This window comes from Stigmatopora nigra, chromosome 10 (assembly GCF_051989575.1).
Source record: "Stigmatopora nigra isolate UIUO_SnigA chromosome 10, RoL_Snig_1.1, whole genome shotgun sequence".
NCBI classification, from domain to species: Eukaryota; Metazoa; Chordata; class Actinopteri; order Syngnathiformes; family Syngnathidae; genus Stigmatopora; species Stigmatopora nigra.
Genome location: NC_135517.1, coordinates 160,987 through 187,471, shown reverse-complemented (window position 1 = coordinate 187,471; position 26,485 = coordinate 160,987). Strand labels below are relative to the sequence as shown.

Sequence of the window (26,485 nt, the reverse complement as noted above, 5' to 3'; positions counted from 1 at the left end):
CCCCAAACGGAGCAAAAAATCCCGACATTCAACTCCGACTTGCTCCTTTTTATTTGTTGAATTGATACACACAAAATATCTGTGACACACGAATATTCCAAGCTGCGTTCCTTTGTCAAAGCAAGTCAAGTCTTTTGCGCCGATTTGAGCACCCTGCGGGCGTCCCGGTGCAACTTGCGGTACTCCTGAGCACAAAGTCACATAAAAAGAGGCGTTAGATAGATGGCTAGACGTTGGCTAGCCTAGGCGGCGCGGCGTTTACCTGTTTGAGCGCCGTCCTGGTCTCCTCCCACTCCTCCCACTCGTCCTCCAGTCGAGTAGAGCGACAGAATTCCAGGGGACCCTCTTAAAAAAAGAAATCTTTTTCATTGGCAATAATCATGTATTTCCTCCCTAAAATGGGACAGAATGTTGGCAAGACCAAAGGAGGCAGACCCGCCCACCCACTTACCTGTCAATCTGCCGTCACCGTCTCGGAAGAAGAACAAGTCGGCGAGGGCGGGAAGACTTTGCTCGTCCCTGAGGGGGCGCAAAATCAACGCCAACCAAAATCAGAAATCAACGCTAGTCAGTACGGCGCCGTGGAGCTCACCTTTGGCTTTCGTTTGCCACGTCGTGGCGGTGGTCTCTCTCCTCTTGCTCTTCTTCCTCCTCGCTGCTGTCTTGCAGGCGGGGGTCTCGCTGCCACCGCGCCACCTGGCGGCCGCCGTCCACACTCTCCGTCTTGTACTCTGAATGAGAAGAAGAAGAAAAAGCAAAGGGAGGCTGTCAATTGCGCATTTAAAACCAACATTCCACTCTGACGATTGAAATCATTTCAGTCGATGAATGTGACCTGATAAGAAAAAAAAAAAGTCAAATGGCAAGGATTTGAAAAGATATTGTGGCGCACCTTCAGGTGGACTTGCAGTTTGGACCTTATCTCCAAAGAAGGAGAACATGAAGGGGGAAGCATCTTGAGCTTGGACCTTCTCATCCTCTTGCTGCTTTTCTTCTTCTTCCTTCTCCTCTGCTTCTTCTTCCATCTCTTCCACCTCCTCCTCTTTCTCCTCCTTCTCTTCCTCCCCTTTCTCCTCCTCCTCCTCATCACTATTTTGGTCCCAGGGCGTTTGGAGCTCTTCCGCCGTTTGCCGTGGAGCCACGGATCCAAACATGGCCTTCAGGTCACCCGACACGTCGTAGAAGATCTCCTTGGAAACCTCGGGGAGCTTTTCAGCCTCCTGGCGCTTCTTGCGGCGAGCCGACTTGCTAACCAGAAAAAGAAAACAAAAAAAAAAGCTTGCACGTCTGGAACCGACGACGGTGAGATATTCCGTTGTGGCTTTCCTTTCTTACCTTTCCTGTCGGCTCTGGGCTTTGGTCTCAAAGGCGGCGTGGTCTTCTCGGCCGGGGTCGTAGTGCAGCGCCGACACGTCCCTGCGGCCAGGCAACGTCACCGTGTCACCGTGTCCACCTCGTGCGACCCCAATTTAAAGGGCCGGTGCGCACCCACCTGAAGGTTTTGCCCTTGGCCGAGGAGGTCTTGGCAACGGCGGGTCCCAGAAGACCTTGCAGGATGGACATGTTCCTCTTCTTCTCCTCCCGGAGAGCTCGCTCTTCCTCGTCGGCCCCGTGGTCTCCGTCCGCGTCTGCCGAGACGTCCGCCGGCGTTGGTGATCCGTGTCTGGCGCCAGTCCATCAAAGAGCAGTTGTAAAGAGCCTACCTGACTCTTGGTCCTTTTCTTCTTCTTCTTCTTCTTCTTCTTCTTGGAATCTGGAATCCATCCTGAAGCGCTGGTCTGTGCCAAAGCGCGACTGCAGCGCCATCAGCTAAAGGGCAAAAAAGAAAGTTCAGCACCGTCTTTTGTTTGAGGCCAATGGGAGGCGATTCACCTTTTGCCCCGCCCGCCCTTCAAATTGAGGCCGGACGTGGAAGGCGGCGCCAGCGTCTTCCTCCTCCTCCTCCTCCTCCTCGTCCTCGCTGCCGTCGAAAAGTTTGGGGCCCGACGTTTTGGCGCCGTCCCGCTGAGGAACCAAATAGGAAAAAGAAAGTTTTTTTTTTTTTCTCCCCCCCCTTAACGCTGGTCAAAACGCCACGCCTTACCTCCATTTTGGACGAAAGGCTCTCATTGGCGGTGGTCCTTAGGTGGGCGTCCGCTAATGGCTGCTTTGGGGACAGGGAGCTCTCCTCTTCCTCCTCCTCTTCCTCATCGGCGGAATGAAAGACAATGTGCTTTCCTGTTCTAGCTGTTGCAGAATCCTAATTGAGAAGAAGAAAAGAATTTGGTATCTCTCCCACCCTGTGGCCTGGCCCCCTACATTTGCCAATATTTGTTGGTGCAAACCGATGGGATGGCAGCCAAAGAACTAACCACTTTGGAGAGCGCCCCCTGGATGAACTCCTTGTGCTGCTGCGCCTCCTTTTGCCTCCGTTGGACGGCGGCCAGTCTCCTGCTGTTGTCTTCCTTCTGCCGTTCTTCTTCTTCCCGAGCGCTCAACTTGGGACCCCGGATCACCTCTGCTTCCATTTCCTCTTCCTTATCCTCTTCCTCATCCTTTTCTTCGTCCTCTTCCTCATCCTTTTCTTCGTCCTCATCCTCTTCTTCGTCCTCTTCTTCGTCCTCTTCTTCGTCCTCTCCGGAAGAAGAAGATGATGACCCCACAAGGCTCGATGGCTTTTTCACGGGAGCTTCTTCCCTCTCCATCACCGCCTGTTGGGAGGAGGCTTGTCTCGTCGTTTGCTCATTCTGCTCATCTTTTTCATCAGGGGCGCTCAACTCTTCCTCGTCCTGTTCCTCTTCCCCATCCTCTTCGTCGTCCTGTTCCTCTTCCTCTCCAGAAGAGGAGCTCACGTGGCTCAATGCCTTTTTCACGGGAGCTTCCCTTTTCGTCACCGCCTCCCCAAAAGAGAACCGTTCCGTGATTTGATCTTCCTCCTCCTCTTCCTCCTCCTCTTCCTCTTGCTCCTCCCCCTGGCGGTAGAGCGCGGCGGCGGCCGTCCCCCGAAAGGGAGGAAGGCTCCCTTTTCCTTTCTTCTTCTTGGTCTTGCTGGATTCCGGTCGGTCGTCGTGGTCGTCGTCCCGCAGGAGGGACGCCAAGATTTGGTGGGGCAGGATTTCTGTGTCGGGGGCGCGTCTGGGCGGGGCTTCCCCCGACGCCGAGCGGCTCTTCTCGGCCACTTTTTGGAGGTCTGACAGGGAGATTTCCAGATGGGTGACGTTGGAGAACATGGCCTCGTAGTCGGAATCTCCCGATTGGCGGTCCCCGTCGCTGTCCTCCTCCTCGCCTTTGAGTTCCGGCGCCGACGCTTCTGTCCTCTTGCCAATGTTCTTTTTGGGGGAACATTTGTCTACTTCTTCTTCTTCTTCTTCCACCTCCTCTTTCTTCTTCTTACGATTGACAATGCTTTTCTTTGTCTTTTTGTCTTTCTGCTCTACCTTCTCATCCTTTTCTCCCGAAACTTTTGGTTGAGAAGTCGAAGATGTCCTCTTAATGGAGATTTCAGAAGAGTGGTCTTCAATGTCGACCTCCTCTTCCTCCTTGGAAAGGAGACTTTTCGTGGTCCTCTGGTCACCCCCTTTTATTTTCCTCCCCTTTACTCCGCTAGCGTCTGCCGAGATCCCGTCTGGACCAGAGAGCCGCCGTTTCCCAGGAGTGGAGACTTTCTTCTTCTTGTCTGTCGAGCGGGTGGCGTCTTTCTCCTTCTCTCCCGAGAGGTTTTCCAAGACACGCGCCCTGGAAGCGCATAGCTGATCCGTGTCATCCGAGTGGTAGTCCTCCTCCTCCTCTTCCTCCTCCTCTTCTTCCCGTTCCCGTCTCTTCCTCTTGCCCCTTTTTGCCGAAACGTTCGTCCGAGGAGGAAGAGAAGGTTTCCCGGAAGCCAAGAGCTGGTCGGTGTCGGCGGAATCGGAATGGTCCCGGTCCGGCTTCTGCTTGGATCCACCTGGAATTTGGGGAAAATTGGGCTTGATGCTGTATTTTGCTTTTTGAAGATCTTGGACCATTTGTTTACCATTTTGCCGCAGGTCTGAAGTCTTGAGAAAGTAGTCGTCTCCCACCACTTCCAGGAAGTCCTCCTCTATGTCCTTCTCGGCCGCAGGGTGGGCAAGGCGCTCCAGCGCCACCAGTCGGCGCATCTCCTCGTCAGAGTCCACGTCGTGGTCGGCGTAACGTCTCCCGTTCCCGACCGGACGCCCGTCGCCGGCCGCGCCGAAAGCCTCCGTCGGGGGAGGCGGAGTTTCCGCGCGTCTGAGACGGAAACATTGCTCAAGGGGAAAGCTTTGCATTTTGCAGGAAAATGACTTGAAAAGCTAGTTTTTACCTAGCGTTGTTTAGCCATTCCAGAACCTCCGCACAAGTCTTGTGGGCTCTGGGCCCCGATTTGAAGGGCGCAAACTCTCCCCGCCTCTTCTTGCTGATCAAATCGTCTCCGCCTTCAATCCGCCAGGTTAGCCCGGCCACCGGCGTAGGCGCGGCCTCGCCGGCGGCGGCGGCGTGGGAGCCGGCGCCAGCGGCCGGCTCCAAACGTCGGATGTTGTGGCTGTACTTGGACGGGTTGTACTTGACGGTGCGTGTCTTGCTGCCCTTCTTACAGCGCAGCTGCATGACGGGCAGGACGCGGCCAAATTTACTGACCACCCAGTTCTGATGGACACAAACACACACTTGAAAAGAATGCATTGCAAGAAATGGAGACGGCGAGCCCCCGTCCGAGCGCACCTCGTGTCCCGGCACTTCGGTTCCCGGCACGGCGGCCTTCATGGTGAAGTTGTTCACGCCAGCTTTGCTGAAAGCTTCCAGCAGCGGGTCCACATTTGGTTTTTGGTCCTCTGTGTGTTGGCTGAGGCGCAGCTGCTCACTTTCTCTTTCCCGAGCCAGTCTAGAAAAAAAACAAGGCAATCAACTTGTAGGGTGCCGACAAAAAGTTAAGTCGACTTTTAAAAAAGGCTGGCTTACTGTTGAAGGAAACTCTCCTTGGCGTGTTCGATCTGCAGAGTTCCTCCTTTCCATTTGGATTTGTTCAATACTGTCATGCCTGTGCATGAAAACACAAGAAATATGAATTTGAAGAAGAAGTCACTCCCTGCTTCTGTCCACTCACATTTCCTCAGGTCTGCATCGGATGTGTCGAGGTTGATGTAAGCAAATGTTTTGTAAGGAACTCCTGTGGGCAGAGAAAAAAAGACCAGGTTGTTTATAACACATTCATTGTTGTGTTCCCGTTTTTCAGTCGTTTTAGTTTTAGTTTTTGAGAACACACCCTCGTCATCCCGTCGTGTCCGAATGTCCACGTCCTCTACCTGTCCAAACTTTCCAAAGCGATCTTTCAGTTCTTTTTGGGTGATCAGGTGGCTCAAACCACCCACGTAAAGACGTGGCATCTCGCTGGAACACTATATTTAAAAAAAGACTACAACAGTTGAAGCGTTTTAACGCAACAAAGATAATTGCAGAAAAAAACAACATGTTTTGGTATTGGGAGTGTAATTACATTGATCATTACAAATTGACATCTTGGTCCAAATCCCTTACACTTCCTTGTATAGCCATAAGGTGGGCGCAAAGTCACATTAAAGTTAATATTTACGTGGAATATTGATGAAAATCAGACAAAACAAACGTGGTGGTTATTCATAGGAGACATTCAAGTGTGCTCGTGTAAAGTCTGCTAACGTCTGATTTGTAAAAGAACTAAAACGTTAACTGTAAATTAGACAAAACAAAGCTAATTAAATGTCCCTTCGAGAGATAAATGCAGAAAGGGTTAAGTTTTTTTTCTCGCGTGAAGCAAATATAGTAATTTTCTTTTACCTCACATGGAATCCGAAAGTGCAACTTGGAAATATGCTCGCCTAGACAGCGCTGTCCGTCACACATTAGCGTCCTCCGTGTTTCTGTACCGAAAGAAATGTACTTCTCTTAAACGTGCCGCTTAAATACAAATTGTAAAAACAAAAAAATGTAACAAAATATCAATTCAATTATATTCAGCTAAACTGGCAATTAAAAGAAATATATAGATCTATATGACTGAAATTTAAGGGGCGGCCAAGTTCTATTTTCTATACGGGGTAGTCAAAACCGATATATTTTTATGTTATCCCCAATAGCTGATCCATGTTTTTGATTTATTTTAAATATTATTTACTTTTTAATAAATATAAACTTACTAAAGCTACATATTGACATTATTTACTCGATAAAGTCAGATGTGTATCCCCCTCTTACATTACGCAAAGTAGTAGCGTCCAGTCCTCGGAGCGCCAAATTCTGAACTGATTCCATTTGGAAGAAGACGCCAAGTCACCAGGCACCGGTATTTATATGCATTTACACGCTTAGTGCATTCCTTAAACGTCTTCTTAACATGCACTCTAGAATAGTTTCAACATTTGGCTTTGACATTTTCAATTTATTGTGTTTTACACGGTGGTCTGCTTTAGAAATGGGCTAGCAAAATGTACTACGAATAACGTCTACTTCTGAGACCACTAGCTTACTATTTGCTAACTAAGTTAAATAAAGAATTATTGTTGTTACTATGTTAGACTTTATGAATTAGAGAGTGCATTTATTATTACTGACAGAGTAACGTTTGAGTCCTGATCTCTCTTTTTAAACGCTCTCTGTTTACATACGCTGTAATGGTCTGACGTCATTCCCTGCTAGCTTGAACCCCAACAACAATCACGTGGAATGTGTGTGGTGGGCGTAGGGTTCGTGTGTATGTCAAATAATGGTTCAAAAAAATATATATATACAACAAGGTCATTGTGCTACTATTTCAATTGAATTGATGCACTTGTATTTGATGTCAAACCGCATGGTTTGTATTTTTTTGTATTAGTCATTTGAAATGGTTCAATGTATTGTGTTTTTACAAACCAAAACATTTTGCTACTCGTGTATTAGCTTTCACGAGGCGAGCTAGTTGATCACAATGAGAGATTATGGTGTATTTCCTATTTCATGTGCTTTTCCATATTGTCCCAACAGAATGGTGGACAAAATGAACAAAGAGAAGAACACAGAGTTGATGGAGTTGGAGGACGAAATCCGGCTTCTGCAAGAGGAAGTGGCGGAACTACGGCGCACGTGTCAGAGATACCAACCTGACTTGCATCCCAGCCAAGCAATGCGGGACGCCATGTGAGTTGCCGCCACGTTATGGCCCAAAAGTAGCCAAAAGAAGCGTGCCACAGTTTTGACAACCCTCAAACGTGATGTGAAACAGGTCGCTGGCATGCGGACATATGCCACAAGGAGGCGCACAGATGGTTTTGTCCAACCTGAGAGAGGAGGTGGAACAGCTGGAAGAGGATTTGAAGCAACAGAGCAGCACTGATGCCATCAGCCTGAGGAAATGCATCATACAAACTCTGCATAGCGGTATGTATATAAAAAAAAAAGAAAAATCCATCCAAAAAGTAACTGGTCTCCAACCGATGTCGGAAGCACGACAATAAAGGCTTTTGATTTTGACGTAGATAAAAAAGCACTCTCCAAAAAAGATCTATACTCTGCATCAAAATGCATACATTACTGTAGTTTACTTTGTACTCTATCTTTCATCAACGTTTTATATCTTTGATCATGTCAAATATTGGAAAATGCTTTTTTTACCAGCAGCCAGTAATTTTTTTTTTTTTTTTTTTTTTTTCAAATTTTAGACGGCATAAAGTCAGAGAAGAAGATGCATCTGTCTGGTCGTTGCTCAAATTTGGACTTCCAGGTGGACTTTGAACTCTTCCAAGTCCAGGTGAGTCAAAATGCTGCCAAATAATTCTCTTCAATGGCAGCAAATCAATGTACTAGTAGTATATCTGTCCTAAACGACGCGGGTGTGTTGTACCACCCACAGGGGGCGACAGAGATTCATGAATTCAATAGAGTAACGAGTTTAACAGCTGAGCAGAACTCTGCTCCACTTTTTACACGCTGATACAATGAAATATTACAGTGAAATCATCTGAAAATATCACTAAACGACCTCTGGCACAGTCCAAGTCTATTTTACATATTTATTTATTTATTCTTATGGTGAGATTGAACGGAGAGAACAGCTGATGGGTACAAAATGCTTCCTTCCTCTCACGATCAAGTCGTTCCCAAACTTAATCTCGTTTCATTCCTCGGCTGAGTTATGTTGCACGTCGAGGCGTCCATGATTCATGTTCTCTCGCAGCTCTTTTAATGCGCCTTTAATTCATTGGCTTCTTTTTTTCTTCTTCCTCTTTCCGCTGCCACGTGGTGATAGATGGATCTTGGGGTAACCTCAGTGTTTGCTTTAGCAATGTAGCACACCAAAATGGATCAAAATGCTTGCCCGGGGGAAGGCTTCGATGTTTTGCGAGGGAAAAGTTGGCTCTTGCGTTTCTGGAAGTGACAAATTCCGATGACAACATGTTGCAAACGCTAGTGTCTTTTTTTTTTTTTGTAACACTAAAATCCTCTTCACATTGAAATGTTTAATCATCCCAGTAGCTGATACGTCAAAACCGCTTTGCAATGAAATACGCTATTTATGAGACGGCAAACTCTTAACTACTTTTCCTTTCTTTTGAACTCTCTTTGATATTTTTTTACAGACTAGCTAGCTAGCATCAGACTACTTTGTTTGGGTCATTCATTTAGTGTCTTGGCAACATTTCCACCGGCAGCCAAAGTTGACTTTGGGGGTCTTTTCAAAATTCTCGTAAATAGAAAATGACCACACACTATTTATAAGCAAATGAAAATAAGAATGCTGAATAAAAGGTGTTTGTGACAGGGTTTGGCCACATTTACATTACAGAAGGACCAGCGGCCCGAGACCACCATCGCTAGTCTGGAGGCGGTGGCGGGCGACGTCCACCTTCCCCACTTTGGCGCATTCCTCTCTGGGTAACTTTTGACCGGCCTCCACCGTCCCATTTCATCCGAGCGCGAGCGTGAGGTAAAGACGGTCACCTCGGAGGGCCACGTTTGGTTAGCGCGGGGCGCGTTCCGAGGTCGCCTCCCACCGCGGAGCAGATGTGCGCCCGTCACATCTGGACGCGGCCCGTCTGGAAAAACACCGCGGTTAACGTCGGCCGTCGACCGCTTGGCGAGAACGCCGGCCCTCTCGGTGACTGAGCGCGGCGGGGAGCTAATTGAAAAGGCACACTCTCGGATTGGAAAGCCATTTTTTTTTTGGAAAATTCCATCCGTACCCGCACTGGAACATATTCGTATGGCGTTGGAATTTGAGCCAGGCAAATACACAAAGTGTCAATAGGTTTAGTCACAGAGTTGCAGAGGGAGAGCACACCGCACTCCCACCAAACTCTCGCCCGTTATTAGCTTTCCGTGGGCACCGCGAGGCGGAATAACAATCGGGGGAAAGTTTGGGGCCTCCTGGGAAATTCGCCATTTGAAATATTAAAAGTATTCAAATGTCAAACTAAATTAGAATGAAGTCTAGTGTGAGGTTAGATTCAACTTATTTTTGAGTGTGTCTTTTCAAATTACAACCCCCCCCCCCCTAGCTTTTCCTAAAGAGAGCCTAATACTGTGTGTCCTGCGTCTGCAATCAGTGGATTGGCGTCAGGTGCTTCTCGCAGGCCCAACCCCCGCTCCTTGAAAGTTAGTCAGCTCGGTGGCTTCTGGACAGCTTGAGCCAAAAAGCAACTCCTCCCTCTCCTCCTCACTCAAAGCAACCCAACCCCCGTCCATTCAACTTTGCCAGCTATGTTTGTCCCAGATGGAATGGAAATCTAAAAGCTGCCTGGTGTCAACAGTCCAAGTCAGTCCAAGTCTTTTTCCTGGACCTATTTCAAACGTTGGCCATTAAAGCACAGACTTGTAACCCTTTTGACCCATTTAAGAGCACCTTTGTTGAATGATATTCCACCCATTTCATTATATACGTGTCTGTGTCTGACAATAAAGACTTTTGGTTTTGATATAAAGGCATAGTATCCCATAATAGTAGGCTTTCAATTCAAACATATCCACCAAATGTAGCTTTTCATAAAGAGGAAGCTTTCCGCAATACTAAGTGTCCCACCAGTGCAATCAGTGGATCGCCGTCAGGTGTTTGTTGTAGCCCAACCCCCGCTCCTTCCAGCGAGTGCGAGTCCTTCCGTTTGGATAGCTTTTTTTGCCGGCCGGGTTGGCCGTTTGCCCCGCCTCCAAGCTCACGTTTGCTACGGATGGGCTGTTTGCTTTTGTATTCCCTTCAAAATGGACACGAAAAAGACGACAAACGGCCCCCGGTGTCACGGCGGGCACGCAGGTTTTTCGCATCTCCAAATTTTTCTCGAATCTCGAGCAAACCATTTGCCGGAAATGTTCCCGCCGTCTGGCGCATCCGCTGGGTAGAGCGTCCGGTACGGCGAGGTCCCGCCGTACAAGGAAATGAATGTGATTTTTGTCTTTTGCCAGGGTGCAGGAGAGCAGAGACCCGCTCCTTTTTTTCCGGACCCTGCGGCGCCTGTCGGACGGGATGGGCGAACGACGACGCACCTTCCTCCACTTTCAGGTAGGGAGCGCCGGTCCAGTCGGGAACGCTGGCTAGCCAACACTCTGTAAAAATCTTCTGCTAAAGTCAGCACTATATTGCTAAATAGTTGTTTTTGGAAAGCAAGGAGAGACTTTGAAAGTGTAAATTCCCGCCCCTTCCCCGGATGACCCTGTGTCGTGCTCGTCTTGTCGGCCATTTTGGCGAGCTCATCTGAATCTGGCCCCATCCCTCCCTCCCCGCTTTGGATTGGACGGCCAACTCACATTTCTAAGACATTACTTTCGGGTCCCTTTGGGAATTAGCATTGGCTTTGACTTTTTTGTAGTGTTTTTAATATGGTCATATAGAACTGGGGTTTGAAATGAGCAGGTATTTTGTGCTACTAATAGTGGTTGTTGTCGTTGTTGTTGCTGCTGCTGATGATGATGATAATATTTTGGCTATTCAATCCATCCCAGAGTGGTCATAAAAATATCCTCCAAATTCTTGTATTGTACTTGCAAGGGGTGGTAAAAAAATCAACTCTTGGACTGGCTGAAGCCACATTGTTGTCATTTGCTAAAAGTTGACTTTATCTTCCATTTTGATCAAACGCTATTGTAGAGAGCGCCCTCTGTTTCAAAGGCATCTTTTCTCGGCGCCGGAATGCGGCGTGAACTCGCGTTTTCCATACCCGAGCCTTTTTTTTTTTTGGTTTTTACTTTGCGCCGCCTGCATTTTTGTTTTTTGTTCTGTGGGAAAAGGCCATGGGTTGTTGTGCTAGCGTAGGACGCCTAATGAGACACAGACGTTGGGCTGGAATAGTTGCCAGTACTTTTTGTGCGGCCAGTGGCACGCACGTGCCCACGTTTTCACTGGCACCCGGCGTGGTCCAATTTGGCGCACCGCAAACATTTACCCGCTCCGGTGGGCGTTTTTCATGGCGGCACGGTTTTACCCGGCGGTTAACTCCTGGGCCGTCCTCGATTTCTACTTCCATTTTCCAGTAAAGTTCTCCTACCTCCCAAACTTTGACTTCTCTCAATGGTTGCCGTGGACGCCGACGCGTGTCCGATCCAGTTGAAATGGCCCCGCGTTCATTATTTTTTTGACTGTTTTTTGTCCTTTGAAAAGGATTGAAAGAAGGGATTCCAAAAAAAAATTCCTGAGCCAGAATGATTTGGTACAAAAAAGTTCCAACTTTATTGAAATATCTTAAGCCACTGTACAATCATATATCTATACACGCGCACACACACACACTGATAGTCATTTTGGATGAGACATATTTATGAGCAAATGGGATGGGTAGGGGCTACATATTTCATACGCCCACGAAATAAGTGATGCTAAATGCTTGCTTCCCTGAATGGAAGTGGCCTCCCTTTGTCAAAAGAACTTGGAATTCAGACAACGGTCTTTCCCAGTCAAATGACGGAAAGTCACGCAGCATAAACCATGTCTCCGTGCCTGCTATTATTATTCTTATTATTACATTTTTTGATGCGGAGGACCCATCCCAAGACCGTTGAGCGGGTTGTTCACCGGTAGCGACCGATAGGCAGCACTTGCATACAGGTGAAGCTGTCGGGGTTCTTGGAAAGGACGGCCGGGTTTCCGTCCAGGCGCACTTGGCTGAGGGCGGCTCGAAGGTAGTAGCTGTCGTCGGAGCGGCAGAAGGTGTCCACGTTGACCTCCGTGATGTTGTTGTTCTGGTGGGGGGGGGGTCAGCATTTTAACAATGGAACTCGTTTTTGCCACTTTTGGAGCGGCGGCGGCGGCGTACCTGGAGGTGTAAGGTGCGGACCTTCTCCGGGATTTGCGGCACCGCCTCCATCTGGTTGTTGGCCAGGTACAGGCTGACCAGGCTCGTCAGTTTCTGTCACATAACAAAAAGGTCAAACCGACACGGCGGTCCCTCCCTCAAGCTATTCTGGAACGGGTCGCGGTGGGTGCGGCTTTCCCTTCTGACCCGCCAGGGGGAAGCTTTCCCGCCGGGCGCTTGTCTTTTCGTCAAAAGCCGGCGGATTTGGTCAAATAGCTTCGTGTCGGACGGCCCGGGGAAACCGAAAAACACGCACCCACGGCGGCCCTCCGGGAGCGCTCGGCAGGATCCCCCCCCCCCCCCGGGGTGACGCATGGTCCGGAATGAAATGAGAAATGTGAGACGGACCTTGAAAGCGGTGGCCTTCACCCCTTTGGTCTCGAGGAAGTTGTGGTTGGCGTTGAAGGACAGCAGGCTGGCGGGCAGCGCCGGCAGCCTGACCAGTCGGTTTTCCGCCAGGGACAGTTCCTCCAGTAGCGGCAGCCCGGCGAAGGCCCCCTCCTCGATCTCGGAGATCAGGTTCCCCGTCAGGTCGATCCTCTTGAGCGTCACTGCGGCCGGACGATGGGGCGGTGAGACGGCGGGCGGAGATTGCCGAGCGTCTCCGGCGGTGAGACGGCGGGCGGAGATTGCCGGCCTCCCTCACTCACCGATGTCGGCAAAGTCGGCCGTGCCGATTCTTTGGATTTTGTTGAAGCGCGCGTAGAGGTAGGCCGTCTTCTTGGGCAAGGCGGGAACGGCGGTCATGTCGGGACTGATCTCCTCGCAGTACACCGATCGGGTCAGGCACACGCAGAGCAGGCAGGTCGGCAGGCCTGCCGCAACCACAATGACGAAAAGAAAAATACGCTCCCGACGCCGCTATATAAAGCCACGCCAAGGGCCGTCTGATAAAAGGCAAGTGGGCTCTGGCTCACCCGAGTCGTCTTCCCCCGCCGGGACGGGCTTGTCGTCCGCGGGCAGCTCTCTCTGCCCAAATTGTTGACACAAAATAGTAGCGTGAGTTTCAAATATGGAAAAAAATCGCTTGACTATTGGCTAAAAGGTACGTTTTGTACCACGGCACTCGTTGGAGAATATCACGCTAGCTGTCGCAGGATCTGTGGACATATTTGACTATATTTGAGAGAAATGCACTTGGATTTAAAGGCCATTTCAGATTTCCTTTTGCCACCACCATTAAATGGAGTCGGCGTTGCGCAAAAGTTGTCCTGCGAGCTTGCTTTCATTTGGCTGAGGCATCTGTCAAATAGTTTTCCCTTTTTTGTGGCGCAAAAGCCTTTGCGCTGGATGTTAGTCTTTCCAGTGGGCCGCCGTCAGGAAATGGCGCTCCCGGTGGGGCGTTCAAAGAGTTGGCCAATCTCCTTTTTTTTTCTTAACGGCTCTCCCGGGAAAAACAATGCAAAATAAAGTTTTGGCCTAACTACTTCTAACGGATTGGATTGAACCGTTTTCCAAGGACACGGATTAAAGAATGCTAAAAAAAATGGATTTAGGAAAAAAAAATACAGCTCGGAATTACAGCTTTGGGAATAATAATAATAATAATAATGATGATGATCATCCTAGGGTCCAAAGTCCATATGAAAAATGCCATTGAAAAGTGGGAACGTCCCACTTGATTTACTGGCCCTTTTCGATCAACGCCGACCCTCAAACATGGGAAGCATGGATTAGAGTGCTCATTAGAAAAAGATGGATTTGTCTTACCCTGCCTCGCGTCGATGTCAAGTAGTTGGCAAAGAAATCGCCGCGGCCAGAAGTGGCGACGGTGGCGGTGGCGACGGCGACGACGACGGCGGCCAAGCACGCCGGCGCCAGCACGCACGTCAGTAGCAGCGCCCTCATGCTGCTGGCCATACGTCGGGAGTGGGTTTGGAGTGTGCTTCCTCGGAGCCCCCTTGGCGGGATGTGTGTCAAATGACGCTATTTAAAGGCCGCGTCCAGCCAGCGCCGGCTGGGAAAAGCCCCCTTTTTCTTTAACCCATTCCTGACCGCCACTGCCAAAGATTGCGGCCAAAATAGGCCACCCGCCATTGGAACGTGGCTCATCACACCCGGATTTGGGGAACTGACATTTGGACGCTTCCCCGAAACTGTTTTCTGGGCGCCGCTAAAACTGCGGTCCTTAGTGCTAAAGCCAAAGCTCCTGTCCCCGTTGACTTTTTGTTCAAAAGTAGCACGCCGTGTTTATTTGAAAAGAGGAAGGAAGCGTGGTGGCCGCTTGGTCGATAGCGACAAATTCAAATCCAGCCACTTTTGATGTGAATGTCGTTGCCTCCCCTCGAGCCATTTGTGCCATTTTGCCAGCGTTAACTTGACTCGGTTCGCTTTCGGGTCAAACAACGCCGTCCGTCTGCTTGTTTCTTTTGGAGACATTTAGCCGGCCCGCAGTCTGTTTCTAGGGGTTTTTCGGCATTGGGGAAGAGAGAAAATGGCTTAAACAGCTGCGAGCGGCGGGACGGACGCTCACGGCAAAGGTGTCGGAAAATGGTCGCGTTGCGGGATGGATCCACTTTATTGCTTTGTTTTTTTTTTTCTTTGTAAATGCCTGCAAGCGATAAAGTAGTTGGAAGTTTTGCGTTACCAATGGCTGCCGTCCACGCGTGCTTCCTGCTGTCGCTTAGATTTGGAGCAGATGTGGACAAACCATTTTTTTGGGGGGGGGGGGGGGCGGTGTTACAGTTTCAGTAACTCGTTCGTATACTCTACAGTAAGTGGCGTTGTCATCGGACAACGGCCCAGACGGTCCAAATCGAGTAGACGTCGGTGTCCTTTTGCCCTTCCATTGAGAGCGTGAATTATTTGGCCGTCGTGCGTCAACAGATGCTTTACGCGGACACAAGTCATCTACTCCCTCTGCAAAGACAGGAAATGACGGCGATGAGACGTCCGTCGCGTTTGGACCGGGCCGTCTCCGATGACATTTGCGAGATTGAGACGAAAGTCGGCACTTTTTCAAAAGGCACACGTCGTCCCGTGATCAAATATGTACCGTTCGAGGACGGCCGCCGGGTCCGAGCAGATGGGACCGGCGCCTTAAAGACGCACGCCGCGTACTGCTGGTCTCCGGACGGCGGCCGGCCCGTGTTCTGGTGGCCGTTAGCGTCGGGGGCAATGTTCAAATGGCGGTTGATGGCCAGGAGGCCTTGCGACACGTGATGGCCACCGCAGACCGCCTGCAAGCGTCTGGCTCTGGTGCCAGAAAGCAGAAGCCAGCTTGCTCTGTCACGCTCCGTTTCATCCCAGTGGATGGAGGCACAATAGGCCTTTTGAAAGGCTGTCAAATCCAGCCAAAGCGCCCAAAGCGCCCCCGAAAGCGCCCCCGAAAGCTCCCCGAAAGCTCCCATCCACACAATCCGACATGCCGCCTCTCACGTGCGGCGCACCGTGATGGCTTGAATGAAATGTAAATATGGAGTCCTTGGCCCGGTGACAGAAGCTGGTGGCCCGAGCCGAGACGGCCGCCAGCGGATGAGAATTTGCCCGAGTTTACGGACCGCCCGTGGACCGGCCATCCATTTGAAGCGGGACATTTCCGTCTCACTCCGAGCACCAGGTTTTCCGGCACTTTTTGACATGTTTAGAGTACGCCGCCAATGGCTAGCATGCTAGCAGAGCCCAGGGAAGGCTCATTCCGCATTTGCATTGATTAAGAAGCCCATGGGTGGTGTCTTGAAATATCTTGCCAGAGGAGTTCTTTGTCTTCCCTGCACGCACGTTTCTATTGGCCCAAATCCAGTCCCTAAAGGCAGTAGTTAGTGAGTGGCATTTCCAAGGCGCTCACGTTTTTTCCAAGGTCGTTGGTGAAGAGCCGCTAAATCTGAAAACTCTTTTTTTCTCTCTTTGTTTTTGGAAGGCGAATTATTGGAGTGCACGCGTTTAGGAATTTCAAGCAAATCTGCTCTTAATCAAGCCACCACCACGCTCTGACGCTCTGACATTGGACGCCTGCTCCGGGATTCTTTTGCTCTCTTTTGCACTGCCTCCTTTTCACTTTTTTGTGCTCCCCATGCCGATAGCCCGCTTTCTGCAAATAATCAGTCCCAATCGTCGCACTCCATCTTTTGGTTTAAAAAGCACATTGGCTCTTGCTTTTGATTGCGACCCGCTTCTCACTTTGTTTACCTCTCCGGAGGCATTTAGGGGCAAACGCGTCCTTCCTGGCCTTTGACGTGTTTGTGCCGTGCGCCGTGAAACGTGGCGGCTTGGCTTGGCAGGAAGGGGGCGGCGGCGAGCGGAGGGGAGCGGCGGCGGCGGGGAGCTGTGGCCCAGCGCTCGATCTCTTCCATATGTTTCCTGCGACGCACATCCCCGAAAGCGAGAGTGCTTTCTTGTTTATGTAGAAATGGAATTGACGCTGAATGGTGACGCCCTCTGCTGGCCATTGTTAACGAGCGCCACTCGACTGACGTCATGTCATATTTACTTTTAAACAGTTGAGTTATCTTTAGTATAGACGTTTAAAAAGTTTTAAAATGGCCCCAATCAAGAGGATGGTCCTCAACCACATGGTTTTCATCACATCCGAATCAAGTTTACCATTTGAAACAGTTCGTTGCCCCCCCCCCCGCCCCAAAAGAAAAGAGCTGGATGGATGTTAGGGGTCGCCGCATTCCAGGTTTATTTTGAAAATGGATTCAATAAATATAGCACCGTCTGAAGAGAAGAAAGTGGACAAAGTGACCGTCGTCGCATTTGATATTTTGCAACATTTGTGGATGGTCCATGATCCTTTTTGCCACCGCCATCTCTTAAAGTATTTGGCTTAAAGATCATAATATTCCAGTTACTTTTCAATCCCCGTACTATTTATGTATGAAATCCCATCAACGAAACACGTGGGCGCCGTCTGGTGGCCAAAAGGCGCACTGCAGAAGCAAGTCCATTTACGGTGACAATCGTTTTAGCGTCATATTGTAGAAGAGAATTTATAGCAATGATTTCACTTGATGTGGCGAGAAAAATTCAATCGGGCTGTCGAGAGGCGGACGCCCGCTGGCCCGCTGGCCCGCCCGCCCGCCTCACTTGCGAAAGTTTCCCAGCTGGACGCCCCGTCGTCCCCCCACGCAGCGGAAGGTGCCGGGGTGGACGTCCCAGTACTTGACGGGGTTGGCGAACAGGCTGATGCCGTTGTACAAGTTCTTTTTCTCGCCGAAGCGGAGGGGACAGAAGTCGTTGATGCCCACGCTGCTGATTTTGTTGGCGTGGAGGAAAATCACCTGAGAGAGAGAGAGAGAGAGAGAGAGAGAGAGAGAGAGAGAGAGAGAGAGAGAGAGAGAGAGAGAGAGAGAGAGAGAGAGAGAGAGAGAGAGAGAGTGTGAGTAAGGCTTTGGAAAAAACTTTGGGCGCTTGGAATAATGGTTGTGCTTCACCTGAAGGTAGCGCAGCGAGCCCAGTCCGGCCGGGACCTTTTTCAGGGCGTTGTTGTCCAGGTGGATCTGGCGGATGTTGGGGATCTTGGCCAGGCTGCCGTTTTCCACAAAGCGGATTTGGTTGAAGCTCAGGCTCAGTCTGACCGGGGTCAAAGGTCAAGTGTTGACTTTTCAATATTCACGTTGATGCCGAAGGAAGGACATTTACCTCTGCAGATTTTTGTATCGGATCAAGTCCTCCACTTCGATTTTAAAGATCTTGTTGTACTCCAAGTTGAGCTCGGTGATGGAGGAGGGCAGATCTGTCGGAAAACGGAGGACCGCTGGCTGGCTCGGCGGGGGGCTCGGCAGAAAAAACACAACAACTGACCTTTGGGCACGGCCGTCAACCTGCTCTCCGACATTCCCACGTAGAGCGTGCTCAGCCCGTTGAAGGCGCCCAGCTCCATGCCGCCGTTGGCCAACGGGTTGGCGCCCAGCTCTGGTGGCCAAAGCAAAACGGGTTGAGCGCTGTCCATTTCCCTCCTTTCTTTTTTGCTACCTTGGCTTTTCCCCGTCGACTTTGTTGCCGGGTTGCCCGCCGTGCAGCTTTTGTGACACGCGAGACCGAAAAAGCGCATCTGCTTTTGAGTGAGGGAGGCCTATTCAAATAACAGCCGTGCTTTCCTTTCATCTTCTCTCTCTCTCTCTCTTTCCTATTTCAATTTATCGTCCCCGGCGTGACGGAAAAGCCGCTTGGAAAAACGCTTTGTGTTGAATTACGACGGCGGCCATTTTTTTTCCCTCCCCACTCTTGCCAAAAAGTCTGCACGGGAAGCCTATCTTGCCCGGAATTGGTCGGCCAACTTTTTTTTCCTCCCCCTTGGCTGCGTTAAAAAAGCCTCTTGAAAAAGACGACTTTTGTCTATCCCTTTTTTTTTTCTTTTTCCTAAAAACGACTATATTTTCTGATCGTGTCTAAAGTAAAAAAAAAAACAATTAGAGCTAAACGGGTAGATTAGCATTTAAGATGCTTTTATAAAAGGAAGGAAAATGTCCAATATGTAATTTGATGAGGCCTACGGTGGTAGTACCCAGCACGTGGAGTTTCCTGAGGCCCTTGAAGGCGTCCTTCTGGATCCTGTTGATGCGGTTCTCGTGGAAACGCAGCTCCACCAAGTTGGGCGGCAGGTCGGCCGGGATCTGCGTCAGCGCGTTGTACGACAGGTAGAGCAGGCGCAGGTTGTTCATGTTCTTCAGGGCCCGCGGGTGGATCTTGGAGATGCGGTTGTTGATCAGGAACAGGCCCTGTTTGCATTGGAAGAGGCCACAAAAAGATGACATTTTATTTTTTGTTTGGTTTTGGACGCTGGCTGGCTGGACGACTCTCACGTAAAGTTTTTCCAGGCCCTTAAAGTCATCCTCTTTGATCTCGCTGATGTCGTTGTTTTGGAGGTCCAGCATCACGATGTCGGCGGGGAGCTTGCCCGGAACGCCGATCAGACCTGTCGGTGGGCGCCCACCACAAAAGTTAGGTCCGGGCGCACGTATAAATAACAGCCTCGTCTATGGCGGCCAAAAATATCAACAAAGTGAGACAGTATCCATACGATAGATGGTATTTTGGCCTGAGCGCGTCCCCCAATGATTACGTTAACGTTCACCTTGATCGGAGCACTGCACCACCCTCGGCGTGCAGTGGCAGCCCGGGGGGCAGCTGTCGTCGTCGTCGTAGTGACGGTCGTCGTCGTCGCCGTCGTCACCGTCGTCGTCTTGGTCGGCCACCATCACGTCGTAGTTTCTGGCAATCTCCATCACGTCGACGCGTTGGTATTTCTTGGCGCCGACCACCACCACCACGGCGGTCAGCGGCAGCAGAAGAACGATCAGAAGGAGCAGCCTCATGGCACCCCCGGCTTCTTGTCTTATCTACCTGCCGGCCCACAAACATCACAATGCTGCGTTTCCCTTCTTTATATATGTTATTCTCTTTTCTTTTTTTAACGGGTCGCTTGCCATTATCCAGCCCTATTTTCACTTCTTTGTCCAGAAGCCGGCCCTTCAATCTGGTGGCTTACATTTCAAGTTTTTTTAATAAAAGTCAGCAAAAAGTTGGAATCAGGGAGGCCTTTCCAGGCCTTTCCAAGCGTTTTCCGGCCGCCCGCCGCCGGCAAATGAGCGGCCAAGGCAAATGTTTTGCGGCGCGGCTGCCGATTTACGGCCTTCCCCGCGCCCCGCCGCCGGCTCATCTCCGGGGATTCCGCGCCCCGCCGCAAATATTTTCCGGCACGGGAGAGGGGCCGGCCGCCGAAAACGCCGGGCGTCTGATTCCCCGGTGAAACCCGTCGTGGGGCAAATTCGTTAAGAGTAAAGATAAAAACATGAATGTAAAAAAAGCCACTCTGATAACCCTTAGAAATGCAGCCAAATAGTCAAAAGAACGGCCGTGTTTGGCTGTCAAAGAACCCAAGTCGCCACTTTTGCAAAATCCAACGGAGCACCTGCCAAAACAAAGAGCATCCGGAAGGTCTTTTTGGAAATGGACCCCGCCAAATCCCACCACATCTTCTTCCCACAATCCATCCGACATCAACGCGGTGGCAAAAACACAACGGCATCCCCGCATTGAATTTCCGCGCCTTTGCTTAAAAGCCCAAATGGAGTCAAGAAGTCAAATCCCCGAAAGCCAGCCAGCCAGCGCCTAATGAGTTCCCTCTGACCCACTACCACCTGAAAAGTACTTTTTTTTCTGGTCTCCTTTGACCTACCTGCTCCGTCGGATGCTTTGGCAAAGTTTGAGCTGGACGGCACGGAGGGACGCCACCTAAGTCGGCCCCCGAAAACGGCAAGGGGGGCGGGGGGTTCAAAAGCAACAAAAAAGGGGGGGGGGGGACACTGCGAGAGAGTGCGAGAGATCAACCCCCAAATCCCGCCCCCCACGAGTGAGCATTTCTCTGGCATCCCACGCCAATTGCTTTTTTCCTTCCCCCCCCCCCCCCCCCCCCTTTTCCCGACGATGGCGGCTCTCCCCCGGCGTCGTTCTCCCGCCTCCTCATACTTTCCGCCGCCCGCCGGTCGTTGAGATCATCTGTGCCATGTCGCATTTCCACTTTTGCTGGAAAATGCGGTGGGTGGGCGTTCCGAGCGCATCCCCAAAGCGGCCTTTCAAGGTTTCCCCTTGAAAAAGTTGGTCGATGATCCAACAAATAGGGCAAGTATCTTCTTTTGAAGACAACAAGCCATGGATTGGATCATTTATTTCACATTTATGATGATTTTATTTTTGGTGGCAATACGGCCGAGTGAAAAGGGGCCGGTGATTTGGAGACACCTGTTCTATCTTAAATGTCTTTTTGCAAAGCTAAAAGATGGCAACTTTTGGTCGTTGGCTGCCTGTCTTTTTGAGCACGCCTCCTCCTCCGGCTTTATCCGCCGGCGCTTCTCACGCCGACGAGGAGGCAGAGCAAAACGTTTCCACGTGTCACCTCGCCGTTGTACGTACATGAAAAGCAGATTTGCGCGTGATCTACTGCGTCTTGTAAAAGCAAAGAAGCATTCCTTTGCCGGATGCTTTGTTTTCCGCCACATCACAATCTGGCTCGCCGGCTTGCCGCTTCCATACGGTGGTGGGGTCTCGCCGCTCGCTATCGCGTCCCACACCTGAGCGGGAAGTGGGCGGGCGTGCGTGGAATGTCCGCTAATCTGTTTGACAGATGGGCCCGCCCCGAAGGCAGTGATCCCGACTCAGATTGAACCCCCACCCAACAAGCGCAAAGCAAAACAAAAGAAAAGAATGAAGCCGTATGTGGGTAGACCTTAATGTACGACGACTCTTTGCTTGGTCGTGGCCCTTTAAGAGGAAAAAGAGCTGAGCTGTGTAATAAAAAACACGCCACGCATAAATCAGTCCATTTTCTGCCCACCAGCCAAGTGGTGGCGGTGGTCGCGGTCGCCGTGGCGTCTGTCGCCGGCTGGCCGCCATTTTCCAAAAAGGCTAGGATGGCCGACCATCCATTTTTGGAGCAAAATAACGTCCAAGCCTATTCTGATTGACATTTTGTGTTTCAAAAAAAAAGCAGCAATAACGTCTGGCTTTTATTTCCAACGTATTTGTGGAAGGCGGCCGCCAAAGAAGCGCTCCGTGGGGCCCGCCGCTCACGTCCGCTCACGTCCGCTCACGTCTGCTTCCGCGGCGTCAGGACCACGGCGGCGGAGGACGAGCCCAGGCAGGCGAAGGCCGCGGGCGACACCTCCGCCGCCTCCAGGGGGTTGTTGTCCAGCCTGACCGTCACCAGGGCCGACTCCTCCTCCTCCTCCTCCTCCCCCGACTCCTCCTCCTCCTCCCGATGGCAGAAGGCCTCCTCGGGGACGTCCCTGCCCGGACGAGCGTGGCGTCCCGTCAAAACGCCACGGGCCGGTCACCCGCCCCCTCCGCGCCCACTCACCTGATGCGGTTGGCGTCCAGCCGGAGGAGGCGGAGCCGCCTCATGCGCCCGATGGCGGGCGGCACGGCCCGCAGGCGGTTGTGGTCCAGGCACAGCTCCAGCAGGGAACCGCGAGCGCCCGAGAAGGACTCGGCTTCCAAGGACGCGCCGTCCAGACGGTTGTGCGACAGGTACAGGTACTCCAGGCCCGGTTCCAGGTGGGCCAGCACCGAGCCTAGAAATGGGGACGCTCGTTCCTCCTTTGCCTCCTTTTCAAACCTGCTTCTCTGGGCCCATCTCGGCGTGGGCGTGGCCGCCGAGGACCGACCTGGGATTCTCTCGATGCGATTGCCCACCAGCACCAGGTGGATCAGCGACGTGGGCAGGAAGGAAGGCACCAGCCGGAGCCGGTTGTACGAAAGGTCCAGCGACTCCAGTCCCCTGTTGGCCAGGCGAGCGGTGAAGGAGGGCCCCACCCGCCCGCCCGCCGTTCGGAATCGCCATTCGGCCGCACTCCCACCTGTGGTGGATCCAGGCCAGCGGGGCCATCCGGGTCTCCTCCAAGCCGTTGTGCCTCAGGGAGAGCACGTTGAGTTCTCGGCTGCCGTCCAAGACGCCCGCCGGGATCTCCCGGATCAGGTTGTTCTCCAGGTACAACTCCTGACCGACGGAAAAGGCCGAGAGCTCAAAACAAAGAGCTCCAACGGTCGGCTGGTCTCCCACGGCGCCGCCCTCCGACGTGGTACCTGGAGCGAGGCGGGGAGGCCCCGGGGGACGGAGACAAAGTGATTGCGCCCCAGTCGAAGGTAGCGGAGGCGGAGGAGGGGCCGGAAGGCCTGGGGGTCCACGTTGGCCTGGCTCAGGAGGTTGCCCTCCAGCTGCAGGCTCACCAGATTAGCCAGACCTGCCGACGTCACCCCGTGTCACCCCGTGTCACCCCGTGTCACCCCGTGTCACGCCCCCTTTACAGGAGCGTCAACCCTAACCCAGAGGTCACCTCGCAGAGCGTCGGCGCCGATCCCCCGCAGGCCGTTTTCGTTGACGCTCAGTTCTTGCAGGCCGGCCGGCAGATTGGCGGGAAGCGCCTCCAGGAGGTTCCCGTCCAGGTACAGCCGCCTCAGCGCCGTCAGACTCTGCCGCAGACAAAGGGTGGCGAGTGCCCCCCACCCGAGGTTGCCTTCGTTGGGCGAGGCTCACCCGGAAGGCAGCGGGATGGACGGCGCCCCACGTCAGTTTGTTCCCCTTCAAGTTGATCCATTCCAGGTTGGGAAGGCCGTTGAAGGCCGCCTCCGGGATGGCGCCGATGTCGTTGCCTGGCCCCAAAAAAGGAAAGAAGGGCTTCGGGCCGAGGGTGCAAACCCCGTCCCTCCCTTTGAAGGAAATGAAGAGGCGCCACTCACCCTCCAAAGTCAGCCACTTGAGGCGCGGCAGGAGGAGCGGCGGGAAATGGGCCAGCTTGGCGCGCTGGCAGCTCAGCGTGTCGTCGGAGAGACGGCAGCCGGGAGGGAGGCCTCCTCCTCCCACCTCCATCTTGGCGGCCTCTTCTCGGAAGACGTCCGGTGCCATCCGTTCCCGCTTCCTCGACTTCTCTTCTGGTTTTCTCATCCTCTCATCCCGCCGTCTCCTGCGACTCTCTCGCTTTGCCGCCGTCGTCCTTCCTCTAGCCTCTCTCTCCCTCCCTGAATGGGAGACGGTCGGTGGATACGAGCTCGGGCGCCACCTGACTGAAATCCCCTGATGACACTTGTTAGCGGACGCCATTGTGGAAAGCTTTCCCCTTTAGCGCTCGGAAGCACAAGTTTCACCCCCGTAGTTTGCCCACCCCGACAGGTGGTAGCCCGCTACCTGAGTCGGGGCGGGCAGCGGCCCGCCCCCTTTTACTTGCACACCCGGATGTCTGGAGAAGAAGAGCGGTCCCGCTTTTTGTCCAAAGCGGTCGGCGTCCGCTCCCGAGGTTCCCGAGCGGCCCCCGTCCCTCTCCGACCCGAGCCGCCCCTAAAAAAAAAAAGCCACAAAAGATAACATTCTTTTGGCTTTGACGGCATTTCGACAATTCCGGCGGTGGACGTGAGCCGGCCGACAATAATGTTTTTCTTTTTTGGCGGCTCACCCGGGCCGCCCCGTCTCCCCTCCATCCGCCGCCTTCCCCCGTCCACGGTGGCGGCGGCGAAGAGCGGCAGCAGCGTGGCCGCCAAGAGCAGCTCCGTCCTCATCCCTTCAAACGGCCGTCACCCGTCCTTGGAGTGGCCCAACGTGGGCGCCCTAATATAGGCAGTGGGCGCCAGTCACCGTGTCATTTGCACTCGACGCGTGTCCTGTCATTACCAGAGGAGGCGCCAGCCGATCTTTTAGAAGTGAGTGAGTGGATGCTTTTGCTTTTGAAGTGGACCTTCTTTCAGGGGCCACTTTGGCCCCTGGTGACTTGTCTGTCTCTCACCCATCATAAGAGCTCCAGCCTCGGAAAAGTCACAAGTAGCCAAAGAAGACAATTCAAGTCATTTCTTGCCGTCACCGCCGATGCCAGCGTTTGTGAATCGGATGTTGACGGCAGTCCCCAAACATCGTTTTTACACGGTTGGGCCACCAGAGCGAGCGAGAGCTTGACGTGCCCTCAAAACGCAAGAAGATGAGGGAGAGGAGAGGTGGAAAAATGCGCACACCCGCCCACCCTGGAAGTACTTGGATGAGCAGGCTCACGTGGAGCTCCGGCGGCGGCGGCGGCGGCGGCGGTGGCGGCGGCGGCGGCAGCACAAGTTTCAAATAACTGCGCGCTAATCAAAGCCAGACAATCTCTGGCTCTTCTTTGTTTATTTTTTTGCTGGTTTCACGTCACATGGGGTTTATCAAACAGTGAAGAAACATCAACCCGGGGAAAGAATTCCAGATTGAGACCTTTAAGACAAAAGGAAGGAAGGAAAAAAATGCCCATTTTGTTTTTTTTTTTTTTTGAGTTGAGCCAATTGTAGGACGTGCTTGGAAACAGCAAACGGACGACTTTTCGCTCTCCGCCTCGTTTGCGCCGGACCCGTCGAGCAAATGTCACAGAACGGACGCCGCGGCGGACCGGCCGGCCGGCCGGCCAATGGAGGAAGGGGGCGGGGCTCACGACAGACGAGCGGGCCTTTGCTTTGAAAACCAAACTCAGGCAGATGCATTGTGTGTGTGTGTGTGACTCATTGTTAGTGATTGCAGGTAGCGTGTCACTAGCTGGAGGTCAGAGTTGATAACCACACAATTTGCCCCATTTTTATTATTATTGGGTTTTTTTTTTTGTATGTACTTGACGTTGCTGCAAAAGGAAGCCATTCCGTGACCCCTCCCACTCCCCACAGACAGACAAACGTCAGTGGCTGGCTGGCTTCTTCTTCTTCTTTTTATTCTTCTTCTGTTCTCTCTCTCGTGCTGATGACTTTTGCAAATGTTGCCGGCAGGGGCAAAAAATACCGCTGAGTCGGCATTGCTCGCTTCATCTCGGGGGGAAAAAAAGTAAAGAAAAGGAGCACTTCAGGCTTGGAAAAAAAGACAAAAAAACACACCGCCAACCCTCCTCTTTTTGCTCTTTTTTTTCAATATCAATAAAAAGAAATAAAGCCAGTTCTGCCATCTGCTGGTCGTTACGCCGTATTCGATATGTACTTGCATATCTGACCCTCACGGACACATTTGCCATGAATTGAATTCACCCAGCGACCATTCTTTTCCGTGCGTCTCATCATCACGTGTCCGTCACTGACGTAACGATTTGTGTGTGTTTGCAGGGCAAATATCCACGTTGGGTGAGCCTTCCCGACGGAGAGGCTTCTTCCACGCTGCTCCTGCGTCATCCCCATCTCCCAAGGTCGGAAAGGTCAAAAATGTAACCCGTCTTTCTTTTTCCGCCGCTTCAATTCCATCTGAATGGGATTCCAGCGTGGCTTTTCTCCTGCACTGGGGCGTGGACGTGTCTCGGGAGGGCCGAGTGGCGCCCCGCCTGGACCTGCTGCCAAAGATCCCGCGCCAGGGTGAGCGCGGCCGGCCAGAGTCGTCCCGTGGAACGCCACGGGTGGGCCGGCGGGCGGGCGCTTCAATGCCTCTTCTTCTTCTTTTGCGCAGCTCTGCGGCGGCTGGGCCCGTCCCAGTTCCCGGGTGACGCGGAGCGGGCCTTCCGCTCCCTCTTGAGGCTCCTTGGGCCCGAAGCCGCCTTGGAGGAGATGATGGGGGCCACGGCGGCAGGATCCAGTGAGCGGGAGATCCCTGGCTAAATCCCTTGCAAGCTGAGCACCAAAAACGCTGTTGAAACAATTAGATCATTTGGCCAACTTCACTTGATTTTGAAATGTCACCAATGGATGCAAATGGGACCAGTTTGCCATTAAAAGTCAACCACTAAGATGACGTCCCACGTATATATTTGCTAAGCATTGTCATTTTTGAAGTCTATATAAGCCTGACTATATATGGT

General features: G+C 52.0%; 5 protein-coding genes across 13 annotated transcripts; 1 reads left to right on the top strand and 4 right to left on the bottom strand.

The window, feature by feature from the left end:
* Positions 1 to 33: 33 nt before the first annotated feature.
* nol8 (nucleolar protein 8) lies at positions 34 to 6,235 on the bottom strand. 3 transcript variants are annotated; one of them, XM_077726483.1, is made up of 19 exons: positions 6,208 to 6,235; positions 5,791 to 5,873; positions 5,240 to 5,372; positions 5,081 to 5,143; positions 4,936 to 5,014; positions 4,699 to 4,858; positions 4,301 to 4,623; positions 3,992 to 4,227; positions 2,352 to 3,922; positions 2,084 to 2,239; positions 1,873 to 2,004; positions 1,704 to 1,809; positions 1,493 to 1,628; positions 1,336 to 1,416; positions 893 to 1,248; positions 593 to 731; positions 452 to 519; positions 263 to 345; positions 34 to 185 (listed from the first exon to the last, which is right to left on the bottom strand). In XM_077726483.1, exons 2-19 carry the CDS (start codon positions 5,854 to 5,856, stop codon positions 126 to 128), a joined length of 3,948 nt encoding a protein of 1,315 aa, XP_077582609.1. In that variant the 5' UTR covers positions 5,857 to 5,873; positions 6,208 to 6,235; the 3' UTR covers positions 34 to 125. The 3 variants fall into 3 exon arrangements, with proteins under 3 accessions (XP_077582609.1, XP_077582611.1, XP_077582610.1); XM_077726485.1 differs by lacking the exon at positions 6,208 to 6,235 and having other exon boundaries at positions 5,240 to 5,389; positions 5,791 to 5,861; XM_077726484.1 differs by lacking the exons at positions 5,791 to 5,873; positions 6,208 to 6,235 and adding an exon at positions 5,471 to 5,773.
* cenpp (centromere protein P) lies at positions 5,772 to 26,415 on the top strand. 7 transcript variants are annotated; one of them, XM_077726510.1, is made up of 9 exons: positions 5,772 to 6,295; positions 6,976 to 7,128; positions 7,214 to 7,368; positions 7,650 to 7,738; positions 8,750 to 8,862; positions 10,384 to 10,480; positions 25,803 to 25,882; positions 25,954 to 26,045; positions 26,137 to 26,415. In XM_077726510.1, exons 2-9 carry the CDS (start codon positions 6,977 to 6,979, stop codon positions 26,283 to 26,285), a joined length of 927 nt encoding a protein of 308 aa, XP_077582636.1. In that variant the 5' UTR covers positions 5,772 to 6,295; position 6,976; the 3' UTR covers positions 26,286 to 26,415. The 7 variants fall into 7 exon arrangements, with proteins under 7 accessions (XP_077582636.1, XP_077582640.1, XP_077582639.1 ...); XM_077726514.1 differs by lacking the exon at positions 5,772 to 6,295 and adding an exon at positions 6,634 to 6,677; XM_077726513.1 differs by lacking the exon at positions 5,772 to 6,295 and adding an exon at positions 6,649 to 6,703.
* Positions 11,621 to 14,684, bottom strand: ogna (osteoglycin, paralog a). The gene is made up of 6 exons (XM_077726519.1): positions 13,977 to 14,684; positions 13,184 to 13,235; positions 12,917 to 13,081; positions 12,615 to 12,817; positions 12,228 to 12,320; positions 11,621 to 12,153 (listed from the first exon to the last, which is right to left on the bottom strand). The coding sequence occupies exons 1-6, from the start codon at positions 14,124 to 14,126 to the stop codon at positions 11,983 to 11,985; spliced, it is 834 nt and encodes a 277-aa protein (XP_077582645.1). The 5' UTR covers positions 14,127 to 14,684; the 3' UTR covers positions 11,621 to 11,982.
* On the bottom strand, positions 16,901 to 20,461 carry aspn (asporin (LRR class 1)). The gene is made up of 8 exons (XM_077726506.1): positions 20,389 to 20,461; positions 19,285 to 19,553; positions 19,013 to 19,125; positions 18,715 to 18,928; positions 18,012 to 18,122; positions 17,850 to 17,943; positions 17,642 to 17,780; positions 16,901 to 17,488 (listed from the first exon to the last, which is right to left on the bottom strand). The coding sequence occupies exons 2-8, from the start codon at positions 19,523 to 19,525 to the stop codon at positions 17,291 to 17,293; spliced, it is 1,110 nt and encodes a 369-aa protein (XP_077582632.1). The 5' UTR covers positions 19,526 to 19,553; positions 20,389 to 20,461; the 3' UTR covers positions 16,901 to 17,290.
* Positions 21,796 to 23,803, bottom strand: ecm2 (extracellular matrix protein 2, female organ and adipocyte specific). The gene is made up of 8 exons (XM_077726747.1): positions 23,445 to 23,803; positions 23,242 to 23,357; positions 23,042 to 23,177; positions 22,791 to 22,948; positions 22,565 to 22,704; positions 22,373 to 22,485; positions 22,066 to 22,279; positions 21,796 to 21,994 (listed from the first exon to the last, which is right to left on the bottom strand). Exons 1-8 carry the CDS (start codon positions 23,647 to 23,649, stop codon positions 21,796 to 21,798), a joined length of 1,281 nt encoding a protein of 426 aa, XP_077582873.1. The 5' UTR covers positions 23,650 to 23,803.
* Positions 26,416 to 26,485: the final 70 nt, after the last annotated feature.